The sequence below is a fragment of the Symphalangus syndactylus genome, chromosome 3 (assembly GCF_028878055.3).
Source record: "Symphalangus syndactylus isolate Jambi chromosome 3, NHGRI_mSymSyn1-v2.1_pri, whole genome shotgun sequence".
Classification (NCBI taxonomy): Eukaryota; Metazoa; Chordata; class Mammalia; order Primates; family Hylobatidae; genus Symphalangus; species Symphalangus syndactylus.
The window spans coordinates 118,105,740-118,119,757 of record NC_072425.2 but is presented as its reverse complement, the minus strand read 5'-3'; the positions used below and the strand labels follow the sequence as shown (position 1 = coordinate 118,119,757).

Here is a 14,018-nt window from a genome sequence, read left to right as displayed (position 1 = left end):
TCTATTTCTTGAAGTCTGTTTTCTGTATACAGAAAACCTTGGTGGGCATGGTGGCTCATGCCTGTAATCCCAGCACTTTGGGAGGCCAAGGCGGGCAGATCACCTGAGGTTGGGAGTTCAAGACCAGCCTGACCAACATGCAGAAACCCTATCTCTACTAAAAATACAAAATTACCCAGGCGTGGTGGCGCATGCCTGTAATTCCAGCTACTCAGAGGCTGAGGCAGGAAAATTCCTTGAACCTAGGAAGGTAGAGGTTGTGGTGAGCCAAGATTGTGCCATTGCTTTCCAGGCTGGGCAACAAGAATGAAACTCTGTCTGAAAAAAAAAAAAAAAAAAATAGAAAATCTTGCTATTTTCTGTTCTCTCTTCTTATATCAATGTAGGTTCGAAATAGATGATCAGTTGATAGACTGACTTACACACACCTTGCTTTCACAGTCACTCCTATAGCCTAAATATATATCTTGTGGTTAAAAAAAAAATAGAGTCAAATCAGAAAGTAGTATGCAGTACACTCTGCTAACCTCCTGTAGGACTGGCATTATGTGCACAAAAGTCAGCATAGATATGAGGCTTCACAGTTACCCTTTATTAGGTGAAGGCTTAATTCCTGGGACTCTAAACAAGAGATGAACACTATGTGAGTGTACATGAACATAAGTTTATAGAGGCATGCATCTTTAAGAAAATATTTGTGCTTTTCCAGAAATGCCTGAGGTCAGGAACCTTCTTGATATCAGCTGTCACATAGATAGGCCTTTTGGCCTTTTTGCCCTTTGCCATTTAGGCTAATCCTTTCCCCTGCTTGATTAAGTACATGTTTTAGGTACCTCTGAGTTCCTTTACTACAAACTTTGGCCAGAAGACTCTGATTTTAATCTTAACTAATGTAAAATACTACAGGAAAATTCCATGATCTTTTAAAATTATGTGTCATGCTTCAGAAGTATAAGTAGGCTGAAGTGGGCTGATGATATTAAAAGACTCACAGTCTGTTTTAAAGAAATTTATTGGGAAAAAAAAAGAGAGTGTCAAAAAAAAGTAAATTAACGTTTACATGTTTAAGCTGAATTTTTTTATTTTTGTTAAATCTAAATAAATTAGATTGTCCCATGCCTTATTAACATATTTGTGGTTTAAAAATCATTGTTGAGTATTAAATTCATGTGCTAGACCTTTTTAAAGGCATCCATAGTTTCCTCTACACAAAGTGACCTCAGGGTGATGTGTGATGTGTATTATCTACACTTCTATAATGTTTCTCTTCTTTACTGAGCACTTCTATATGTTTTAAGTTCTTCCTTTATCATAATTTCTGTTCAAGGTATTTTCTAATGTGTAGTCAATATAAGGCAGGTATTAAATTCAGTACAATAAGTGATCTTTTTTACATGCTCTTCTGTTGGTTCCTTGAAGAGAGAACCAGCTCTGGGATTTTTCCAATAGAACTAAGTATTTAGATTTTTTTAAAAAGGTCTATTCCAGGGGCCTCTTCAATTCTTTCGTCTGTATCTGCTTTCTCGAAGGCATCAATGATAGAAAGAAAGGTTTTACTAGAGTTTGACCACCTCGTACAGCTAATGCTTATCAGAAACGTGTAGCTAATCTTGAAATGACATCTAAAGGCAATCTGATACTGACACCATTGAGAAGATTAACAGAAATCTTTTGCAAAAGATTTTTAAAGGAGCCCTAGGATTGATTCTTCAGCTATGCTCACCTAATTTAGGCTCCTAAAGGCACAGGTAAAGTACTGAGCAGTTTTATGGCTTCACCAACATTCAGCTGTGCCAGGCAGGAAGCTGGCTGAGTCATGCACTTGCTGATGTGTATCTCGTCTCTATTTCAGTTGTCATTGCATAGAATTGCCAGTGAATCTTAGACATTGTAAATAATTTTGACTCTTTGGTTTTTTAGGGCAGCATAACTACTTATGTGCTGGAAGAAATGACTGCATCGTTGATAAAATCCGCAGAAAAAACTGCCCAGCATGTCGCCTTAGAAAGTGCTGTCAGGCTGGCATGGTCCTTGGAGGTAATTCTGATGTTTTCATCAATAGTGTACTGTGTAATCTTTATACTATAAAACTGTGTGTCAGAAAATTGTAATTTCTTATTCATCTTTGTTTTTGTTTTGTTTTTTCTGTCTTGATTATTGGCAGTGACTCTGCACATGTGAGTGTCTGAATGAAGCAACCAATACCATTCCATTAACTTTACAGGTTTCTAGCACATTGAGGTCTGTTAAGAGAAGAAACTCCATTCATCTATATTGCCTATAAGTAGAGGTTATGGGCAATGCACTGACCTGTCATTAAGTAATGTGTTGGAGTCTAGGCTTTGCTGCCCATCTCCTGTGTGACCATAGCCCTTCCTGGGCATCAGTCTACTTATCTGTAAAATGAGAGCATTAACATTCCTTTCAGCTCAAAACATTGACTCTGCAAATTGGTCAGGTGCGTTGCTTACTAGCTCCTCCAAGTGATTGATTAAAGCAAGATTACTGTAACTGGGGTAGGAATCCATTTGATGAAGAGTTATATTAGTAATTCCCTTTTCCCATATTTTTATTAGAATCTTTAAAACTTTCAGTAATGTAGCACACATTTTTAAAAATTAATGTCAGATAGTGACAGATAGTTTGAATGAAAACATAGCAGAGTGAGGGAGATCAAGCGAGCCACAGTTATGCAAGACACGTCTACTCCCTTGCATTTTTTCACTTAGCCACATCCTGCACAACACTGGGAATCGTGGCTTTTACATCTAGATATAACTTTTTAAAAACGCAATAAAAATATTACATAATTTTTAAAGCTAAAAATGTTTTTTCAGTGCACTAACTATAAACAGCTTGTGTTCCATCGACGTTGTGTGTATTTTCCTCTGGGAAATGCTATATTTAGACCAATGCTTGTCAAGTTTAAAGCATATGCAACTGTCACCTCCTTTGTTTTTGCAAACATGCAAAATTAATCACCCAGGTAACATGCTGGGCACTTTACAGTAATTCATGTAATTAGATCACTTATAGAATTTTATAATTTCTTGATTAAAGATTTGTTTTCCTAAGTTAAGGGCTGTGATTAGGTTGACAGTAGTGCCTGGCTTAAGGAGGTGCTCAGTAACTTTCTATTAACTGAATAAAACCACAATCTCAGCAGATTAAAATTGTTTTTGAGTCCCACACCTCAATTACCACCTCTTTGTATTTCTGTTTCCTCTTAGAAGTCTTAAGGAACCTCCTAAATTTTAGAAAACACAACTTTTTCACAAAATCACACATCTGGTCAATGTCGGAGCCAGAAGAAAGACCTGAAGGTATTCTGACCCTGGCGCAGCCATTGTTTTCTCCTTGGCATGCTTGCCTTAGAAAGTAGCAGAGCGTCTAATGCTGACACTTAGATTCCATTAATATCATTAATCTTGAGTGTTTTCCCAATGACTTTAAAAGACTCTTCAATTTTATCAAAGAATGGAAATGGCAGAGTTCTGGATAGAACCCTCAGAATATTCCTGGGGATCAGCAATATAACCTAGAGAATTTTATGTTATCTTTTAATATTCTAGGGCTTTATTTATTTATTTTTGAGACAGAGTCTTACTCTGTCACCCAGGCTGGAGTGCAATGGCTCAATCTCGGCTCACTGCAAGCTCTACCTCCCAGGTTCCAGCGATTCTCCTGCCGCAGCCTCCCGACTAGCTGGTATTATAGGCACCTGCCATCATGCCTAGCTAATTTTTGTATTTTAGTAGAGATGGTTTCACCATGTTGGCCAGGCTGGTTCTGAACTCGTGACCTCAGGTGATCTGCTCACCTCGGCCTTCTAAAGTGCTGGGATTACAGGCGTGAGCCACTGCACCCGGCCTTTAGCATATTATTCAAGCATCTATAATCCTTTGTCTTCTCTAACCAAACTGCTTGTTACTTGAGCCTGTTATTCCTATGCTTCCCAAGCCATATTCTATGGGCTTCACAGCTATTGCTGCATTTTCATACCTTTTATATTACTTATTTGCTTAACTCTACTCCCTCCATCCCTCCCTCCCTCCCTCCCTTCCTTCTTCTTACCTTCCTCCCTCTTCCCCCTCAATCGCTGTCTAACTTGCACCCCATCCCTTTCTTTCAGTAACTGTATATCGAGCCCTTTCTAGTTACCAGATACTATTCTAAGTTCTGGGCATATAGCAGCAAACAAAATGGACAAAATTCCTGCCCTCATAGATCTTACACTGTGGGAGGACTAGCAACAAATATACATGTCAAATAATGGTAAGTGCTGTGGAAAGATATTAAGCAGAGTTAGTGGGGATTATCAGGAAGCAGACTCACTACTAAACTCATTTCTCTAGTATTTTTGTTTTGCTTAGCCTCTTCCTAAGCAATAATATCTCTGAAATAATGGATTTGATATGCCAGTTATAATTTTTTTAAAAGACATTAATATACATTCTTAACTATTTAAATATCTATTTGATGTACCACCTAAAAACTGCTTGTATACCATAAATGATTATGTGTTACACTCTGGGAGAGAGTGTATTAGACCATTTTTTTCCAGCTATCGCAGCTCTCTTTATTTTTTCAGCTTTTATTTTAGCTTCAGTGGGTACATGTGCAGGTTTGTTACCTGGGTATATTGTGTGACACTAATGTTTGAGGTACAAATGATCCCATCACCTAGGTACTGAGGTACTGAGCATAGTACTAAATAGTTTTTCAACCCTTTCTTCTTCTTCCTTCCTCCTCTAGTAGTCCTCAGTTTCCATTGCCATTTGTATGCTCATGAGTACCCGATGTCTAGCTCCCACTTACAAGTGAGAACATGCAGTATTTGGTTTTTTGTTCCTGTGTTAATTTGCTTAGGGTCTTGGCCTACAGCTACATCCATGTTGCTGCAAAGGACATGACTTCGTTCTTTTCATGGCTGCATAATATTCCAGGGTGTATATATGCCACATTTTCTTTGTCCAATCCACTATTAATGGATGCCTCGGTTAATTCCATGTCTTTGCTATTGTGAGTAGTGCTGTGATTAACATGTGAGTGCATGTGTCTTTTTGGTAGAACAATTTCTTTTGGCTATATATCCAGTAATGGGATTGCTGGTCTAACGGTAGTTCTGTTTTAAGTTCTTTGAGGGCAAGGCGCAGTGGCTCACACCTCTAACCCCAGCACTTTGGGAGGCTGACGCGGACGGATCACGAGGTCAGGAGATCGAGACCATCCTGGCTAACACAGTGAAACTCCGGCTCTACTAAAAATACAAAAAATTAGCTAGGCATGGTGGTGGGTGCCTGTAGTCCCAGCTACTTGGGAGGCTGAGGCAGGAGAATGGCGTGAACCTGGGAGGCAGAGCTTGCAGTGAGCCGAGATCGCGCCACTGCACTCCAGCCTGGGTGACAGAGCGAGACTCCGTCTCAAAAGAAAAAAAAAAAGTTCTTTGAGAAGTGTTCAAACCAATTTCTACAGTGGCAGAACTAATTTACATTCCCACCAATGGTATATAAGTATTCCCTTTTTTCCACAGCCTCACCAGTATCTATTAGGTTTTGAATTTTTTGGGTTTTCTTTTTTGAGACAGAGTCTCACCCTGTCACCCAGACTGGAGTGCAGTGGCACAATTATGGCTCACTGCAGCCTCAATCTCCTGGGCTCAAGTGATTTTCCTACCTCAGCATCCTGAGTAGCTGAGACCACAGGCACGCACCACCACACCTGGCAAACTTTTTATTTATTTTTTTTTTGTAGAGATAAGGTATCACTATGTTACCCAGTCAGATCTCAAACTTCTGGGCTCGAGTGATCCTCCCAAAGTGCTGGAATTACAGGTGTGAGCCACCATGCCTGGCATGAGTTTTTAATAATAGTCATTCTGATTGGTGTAAGATGGTATGTCATTGTGGTTTTGATTTGCATATCTTAATGATTAGTGATATGGAGCATTTTAAAATGTTTGTTGGCTGTTCGTATGTCTCCTTTTGAGAAGTGTCTATTCAAGTCTTTTGCACATTTTTTTGGTGAGATTTTTTTATGCTTGTTCAACTGTTTAAGTTCCTTATAAATTCTGGATATTAGACATTTGTTGGAGGCATAGTTTGTGAATATGTTCTCCTATTCTGTTGGTTGTCTGTTTACTCCATTGGTAGTTTATTTTGCTGTGCAGAAACTCTTTAGTTGAGTTAGGTCTCACTTGTTAATTTTTGTTTTTGTTTCAGTTGCTTTTGAGAACTTAGTTAGAAATTATTTCCCAAGGCTAATATCCAGAATCATATTTCCTAGATTTTCTTTTAGGATTCCTATGGTTTGAGGTGTTATGTTTAAATCTTTAATCTACCTTGAGGTAATTTTTGTATATGGTGAAATGTAGGGGTCCAATTTCATTATTCTGCATGTGACTAGGTAGGTATCCCAGCACCATTTATTGAATAAGGAATGCTTTCTGCATTGCTTATTTTTGTCAACGTTGTCAAAGATAGATGGCTGTAGGTGTGCACCTTTATTTCTGGGTTCTATATTCTGTTCCATTGGTCTATGTGTCTGCTCTTGTGCCAGTATCATGCTGTTTTGGTTACTGTAGCCCTACAGTATAGTTTGGAATTGGGTAATGTGATGCCTCTGACTTTTCTTTTTGTTTAGGACTGCTGTAGTTATTTGGGCCCTTTTGATTTTATATAAATTTTAGAATAGCTTTTTCTAGTTCTGGAAAAAAATGTCATTGGTAGTTTGATAGGAATAACATTGAATCTGTAGATTGCTTTGGACAGTATGGCCATTTTAACAATGCTGATTCTTCTAATCCATGAACATGGAATGTTTTTGCATGTGTTAGTGTCATCTATGATTTCTGTTAGCAATGTTATGTAGTTAGCCGTGTAGAAATCTTTCATCTGCTTAGTTGTATGTATTCCTAGGTATTTTGTGTGTGTGTGTGGCTACTGTAAATGGGATTACTTTCTTGATTTGGCTCTCACCTTAAATGCTATAGTTGTATAGAAATGGTACTAATTTTTGCATGTTCATTTTGTGTCCTGAAACTTTACTGATGTCATTTATCAGTTTTAGGAGCCTTTTGGTGGAGTCTTTAGGATTTTCTAGTTATAGAATCATGTAATAGGAAAGAGAGATAGTTTGACTTCTTTTTTTCATGTTCGAATGCCTTTTATTTCTTTCTCTTGCCTGACTGCTCTGACTAGCATTTCCAGTGTTAACAGGAATGTTGAGAGTGAGCATCCTTTTTCCAGATCTCAAGGAAAATTCTTCCAGCTTTTGCCCATTCAGTCTGATGTTGGTTGTGGGTTTGTCATTGTGGTCTCTTATTGTTTTTAGGTATGTTTCTTTGTTGCCTAGTTTCTTGAGGGTTTTTATCATGAAGTGGTATTGCATTTTATCGAAAGCTGTTTCTGTGTCTATTGTGTTGATCATGTGGTTTTATTTTTAATTCTTTTCATGTGGTGAATCGTATTTATTGATTTGCATATATTGAGCTAACCTTCCATACCAGGAGTGATAAATTAACTTTTTGATGTTTGATTTGGTTTGCTAGTGTTTTGTTGAGAATTTTTGTGTCTGTGTTTATCAGAGATATTGTCCTGTAGTTTTCCTTTTTCGTGGTATCTCTTACAGATTTTGGTATCAGGGTGATGCTGGCTTCAGAGAATGAGTTAGGGAGGAGTCTTTCCCTCTCGATTTTTTAGCATAGTTTCAGTAGAATTGGTACCAGCTCTACTTTGTGCATCTGGTAGAATTTAGCTGTGAATCTCTCTGGCCAGGGCTCTCTTTTTGGTTAATAAGTTTTTTTATTACTAATTCCACTTGGAACCCAATATTGGTCTGTTCAGTGCTTCAGTTTTTTCCTGATTTAAACTTGGGACATTGCGTGTTTTCGGGAATTTATTCATTTCCTCTAGATATTGTAGTTTGTGTGTGTAGAGGTGTTCACAATAGTTATCTAAGGATCTTTCGTATTTCTGTGGGATCAGTTGTGATGTCACCTTTGTCATTTCTGTTTGTGTTTATTTGGATCTTCTCTCTTTTTTTGTTAATCTTGCTAGCAGTCTATCAATCTTGTTTGTCCTTTAAAAAATAACTTTTGGTTTTGTTGATTCTTTGTATAGATTTTTGGGTCTCAGTTTCATTCAGTTCTGCTCTTTAGTTCATCCTTTTCTTCTGCTAGCTTTAGGGATAGTTTCTTCTTTTTTTTTCTTTTCTTTTTTTTTTCCTCTAGGTGTGATGTTTGTTAGGTCATTAATTTGAGATCTTTCCAGCTTTTTGAGGTAGGCATTTAGAGCTATAAACTCTCCTCTTAATATCGTTTTTGCTACATCCCAGAGATTTTGGTATGTTGTGTCTCTGTTTTCATTTATTTTAATTTTTTTATTTCTGCCTTGATTTTATTGTTTACTCAAAGTTATCCAGAGCAAACTTTTTAATTTCCATGTAATTGTGTGGTTTGTACAGATCTTCTCGATGTTGGATTCTCTTTGTATTCCTCTGTGACCTGACAGTATGACTGGCATGATTTTGACTTTTTAAAATGTATTGAGTCTTGGTTTATGGCCAAGGATGTGGTGAATCTTGGAGTATATGTTCTGTGTACAGGTGAGAAGAATTTATGTTCTGTGGTTGATGGGTGGATTATTCTGTAGATGTTTATTAGATCCAATTGGACAAGCATTGAGTTTAAGTCCAGAATTTCTTTGTTAGTCTTCTGCCTTGATGATCTAATGCTATCAGTCCCCCACTATTGTTGTGTGGCTTTCTAGGTCCTTAGAAGTCCTTGTTTTATGAATCTGGGTATGCCAATGTTGAGGGCATATATATTTAGGATAGTTAAATCTTCTTATTGAATTGAACTCTTTATCGTTATGCAATGCCCTTTTTCCTTTTTTACTGTTGTTAAAGTCTGTTTTATCTAATCGAAGAATAGCAACTCCTGCTCTTTTTTGTTTTCTGTTTGCATGCTACATCTTTCTCCAACCCTTTACTTTGAGCCTATGGGTGTCATTACATGTGAGATGGGTTTCTTGAATACAGAAGATGGACGAGTCTGGTTTTCCTAGCTGGTTTACCACTCTGTGACTTTTTTTTTTTTTTTTAGATGGAGTCTTGCTCTGATGCCCAGGCTGGAGTGTAGTGGCATGATCTCAGCTCACTGCAACCTACACCTCCCAGATTCAAGCAATTCTCCTGTCTCAGCCTCCCAAGTATCTGGGCATACATGCACCTGCCACCACGCCTGGCTAATTTTTGTATTTTTAGTAGAGACGGGGTTTTACCTTGTTGGTCAGGCTGGTCTTGAACTCCTGATCTCAGATGATCCACCTGCCTCAGCCTCCCAAAGTTCTGGGATTACAGGTGTGAGCCACTGTGCCTGGACCCACTGTGTGACTTTTAAATGGGACATTGTATTAGTCCATTCTTGTGCTGCTATAAAGTACTACCTGAGACTAGGTAATTTATGAAGAAATGACATTTAAATGACTCATAGTTCTACAAGCTTAACAGGAAGTATAGCTAGACAACCTCAGGAAACTTACAATCAAGGCAGAAGGTGAAGGGGAAGCAAGCATATCTTACCATGGCAGAGTAGGAGAGGTGGGTTGGGGGAGTGCTACACACTTTTAAATCATTATATCTTGGGAGAACCCACTCACTGTCATGACAATAGCATGGGGGAAATTTGCCTCCATGATCCAGTCACCTCCTACTAGGTTCCTCCCTCAACATTGGCAATTACAATTCAACATGAGATTTGGATGGGGACGCAGAGCCAAACCATACCATTCTGCCCCTGGCCCCTCCCAAATCTTATGTCCTTCTCAGTTTTCAGAACACAATCATGCCTTCCCAACAGTCCCCCAAAGTCTTAACTCATTCCAGCATTAACCCAAAAGTCCAAGACCAAAGTCTTGTCTGAGACAAGGCAAGTCCCTTCCACCTATGATCTTGTAATATCAAAAACAAGTTAGTTACTTGCAAGATACAATAGGGGTATGGGAATTGGGTAAATACTCCCATTTTAAATGGGAGTAACTGGCCAAAACAAAGGAGATACAGGCTCCAAGCAAGTTCAAAACCCAGCAGGGCAGTCATCAAATATTAGAGGTCCAAAATAATCTCTTGTCTCCATGTCTCACATCCAGAGCATACCAATGCAAGGGGTGGGCTCCCAAGGCCTTCGGCAGCACCACCCTGTGGCTCTACAGGGTACAGCCCCCACGGCTGCTTTTACAGGCTGGCATTGAATGCCTGCAGCTATTCCAGGCACACAATGCAAGCTATTGATGGATCTACCATTCTGAGGTCTGGTTGATGGTGGTCCTCTTCTCACAGCTCCACTAGGCAGTGCCCTAGTGGGAACTCTGTGCAGGGGCTCCAACCCCACATTTCCCCTTCACACTGCCCTAGTAGAGGTTCTCCATGAGGTCTCTGCCCCTGAAGCAGACTTCTGCCTGGACATCCAGGCATTTCCATACATCCTCTGAAATCTAGGTGGAGGTTTCCAAACCTCAACTCTTGCCTTCTACATACCCACAGGCCCAATACCATGTGGAAGCCACCAGGGCTTTGGGTTTGCATCCTCTGAAGCCCTGGCCCAAGCTGTACCTTGGCCCCTTTTAGCAACAACTGGAGCTGGAGCAGCTGGAATGCAGGGCACCAGTCCCAAGGCTGCACAGAGTAGCTAGGCCCCGGGCCTGGCCCACAAAACCATTAATCCCTCCTAGGCCTCTGTGCCTGTGATGGGAGGGGCTGCTGTGAAGGTCTCTGAAATGCCCTGGAGACATTTTCCCCATTGTCTTGACTGTTAACATTTGATTCCTCTTTACTAATGCAAATTTCTGCAGCAGGCTTGAATTTCTCCCCAGGAAATGTTTTTTATTTTCTCTCTTTTCTACCACATGTCCAGGCTGCAAATATTCCAATATATTTTTTGCTCTGCTTCACTTTTAAATGTAAGTTCCAGGCTCAGATAATCTCTTTTTTCATGCATATGAGCATACACGTTTAGAAACAGCCAGGTCACATACATGTTGAATGCTTTGCTGCTTAGAAATGTTTTCCACCAGATATCCCAAATCATCTCTCTTAAGTTCAAAGCTTCACAGATCTCTAGGATGGGGCAAAATGCCACCAGTCTTTTTGCTAAAGCATAGCAAGAGTGACCTTTACTCCAGTTCCCACTAAGTTCCTCACTCCATCTGAGACCACCTCAGCCTGGGCTCATTGTCCATGTCACTATCAGCATTTTGGTCACAACCATTCAACAAGTCTCTAGGAAGTTTCAAACATTTCCATATCTTTCTGTCTTCTGAGCCATGCAAACTGTTCCAACCTCTGCCCATTACTCAGTTCCAAAGTCACTCCCACATTTTCAGGTATCTTCTTAACTGTGCTCCAGTCTCCCAGTACCAATTTTCTGTATTAGCTCATTCTCATACTGTTATAAAGAACTACCTGAGACTGGGTAATTTATGAAGAAAAGACCTTTAACTGACTCACAGTTCTGCAGGCTTAACAGGAAGCATAGCTAGGAGGTCTCAGGAAACTTACAATCATGGTGGGAGGCAAATGGGAAGCAAGCACGTCTTACCAGGGCAGAGCAGGAGAGAGAGAGGGAGTGGGAGGGGAAGTGCCACCACTTTTAAACCATCAGATCTCCTGAGAGCTCACTCATTATCACAACAACAGCATGGGGGAAATGAGCCCCCATGATCCAATCACCTCCCATCAGGTCCCTCCCCAAACATTAAGAATTAAAATTCAACATGAGATTTGGGTGAGGACACAGAACCAAACCATATCAGGCATTTAGACCTTTTACGTTCAAGGTTAATTTTTATATGTGAGGTTTTGATCCCTTGTTTAGTTGTTAGCTGTTTGCTTTGTTGTTTCTACTGTGTTTTTGCTTTGTAGGATGTGCAGGCTATGTGTTTAAGTGTGTTTATGTGAAAGCAGGTATGGTTCTTTTGTTTCCATGTTTAGAACTCCCATGTAAGGACCTCTTGTAAGGATAGTCTAGTGGTAACAAATTCCTTTAGCACTTGATTGCCTGGAAAAGATTTTATTTGTCTTGCACTTATGAAACATAGTTTGGAAGGATAAGAAATTCTTGGTTGGAATTTCTTTTAAGAACGCTAAAAATAGGCCCCCAATCTCTCCTAGCTTGCAAACCTCTGCTGAGAAATCTATTATTATCCTGATAGAGGTCCCTTTTTATGTGATCTGCACTTTTCTCTGGCTGCCTTTAAGATTTTTTCTGTAATGTTGCCCTTGCACAGTCTGGTGACTATATACCTTGGTGATGTTCTTTTTTTTTTTTTGAGCTGGAGCCTTACTCTGTCACACAGGCTGGAGTACAGTGGTGAGATCTTGGCTCACTGCAACCTCTGCCCTCCAAGTTCAATGGATTCTCCTGCCTTAGCCTCCCGAGTAGCTGGGATTACAGGCACCTGCCACCGTGCTTGGCTAATTTTTTGTATTTTTACAAAGGCTGCCTCAGCCTCCCAAAGTGCTGGGATTACAGACGTGAGTCACTGCGCCCAGCCAATGATGTTCATTTTTATGGTGTCTCACAGATGTTCTCTGGATTTCTACCTCTCTAGCAAGATTAGGAAAGTTTTCTTGAATTATTCCCTCAAATATATTTTCAAGTTTGTTTTCTTTTTCTCCTACTTTCTCAGGAATGTCAATAATTCATAGGTTTTTTTGCTTTATATAATCTTCTATTTCTCAAAAACAGTTCATTTAAAATAATTTTTTTCTTTATTTTTATCAGACTGGGTTAGTTCACAAGACCAGCCTTCAAGCCTTAAAATTTTTTCTTCTGCTTGATCCAGTCTATTGATAACAAATTTCAAAATATAATTGAAAGCTTTGAGTTTTTCAATTCCAGAAGCTACTATTGATTTTTTTAAGATGTTCATTTCTTTCTTAATTTCCTAGATTGCTTTAGAAGTTTGTGTTGGTTTTCAACCTTGTCTTGGATTACAGTGAACTTCCTTGCAATCCATGCTTTGAATTATTTATCTGTCATTTCTGAGTTTCCATCTTGGTTAGGGACCATTGCTGGAAAGCTAGTGCAATCCCTTGGTGATGTCACTACAATCAGATTTTTCATTATGCCAGAATTCTTGCACTGGTTTCTTCTCATCTGGAGACATTGGCACTTCAAATTTTTGTACTTATTTTCATGTGAGTAGGAGTTTTTCTTTTTTTTTCCTTTCCCTGTAATGGTATTATTATTATTTTAATAATTTTTTTTGTTTCCCTTTTCCCCCTTTTCTAGGGGTTGTGCCTCTAAAGAATGCTGGGTAGGATCTTTTCACTTTGATTCTACAGCCCTATGTGCTTCTTTCAGCAGGTTTTATACTGGGCTCTGCAGGTCATCCCACAAGCCCATAGGCGGCACATATAGGTAGGAGCTGGCTGTGACCAATGTGGCTGGATATATACTTGATCCTTGTTTCCCAGCGAAAGCTCTCCATTGCCTCAGGCAATGGGCTGATTCTGATTCATAGAATGCACAGTAGTTGGAACTCCCTGCTCAGCCCCAAGGAGATGGGAACCACAAAGGGCAGGTTTGGACCAAGCAGGTCCACCTGCAGGTCCCCTGATGGCAGGCAAAAGCACCAGTGCCAAGGAAGAATCCAGTGGGTGGCCACCAAGCACCCAGAGTTGTACACAGACCTGAAGCTAGGAAACCTCCTCAGCTGCAAATTCTCTGCATAGGAGGCATCCTAAGCTCCTGATTCAGCAGAGAGGGTGCTCCAGATGCCTGGAGATCTGCTTTGGCATGGAATAGAGACAGGCATCCTGCACCAAGATCTCCACACAGGAGGGGTAAATGACAATTATGCATAGTGCTGCAGTAAACATGTGAATGCAGATATATCTTCAATATACCAATTTTCTTTCTTTTGGCTATATACCCAACAGTAGGATTGCTGCATCACGTAGTCGTTCTGTTTTTAGTTTTAGGAACCTCCATACTGTTTTCCATAGTTAACAGTACT

General features: G+C 39.7%; 1 protein-coding gene across 3 annotated transcripts in view; it reads left to right on the top strand.

Moving 5' to 3' along the window:
* PGR (progesterone receptor) overlaps positions 1–14,018 on the top strand; it is an 82,993-nt gene that overhangs the window by 35,112 nt on the left and 33,863 nt on the right. For all 3 annotated transcript variants that reach the window (XM_055272876.1, XM_055272875.1, XM_063636452.1), the window contains exon 3: positions 1,921–2,037. In XM_055272876.1, coding sequence (XP_055128851.1) covers positions 1,921–2,037 — 117 coding nt within the window. The remainder of the gene's footprint in view (positions 1–1,920; positions 2,038–14,018) is intronic.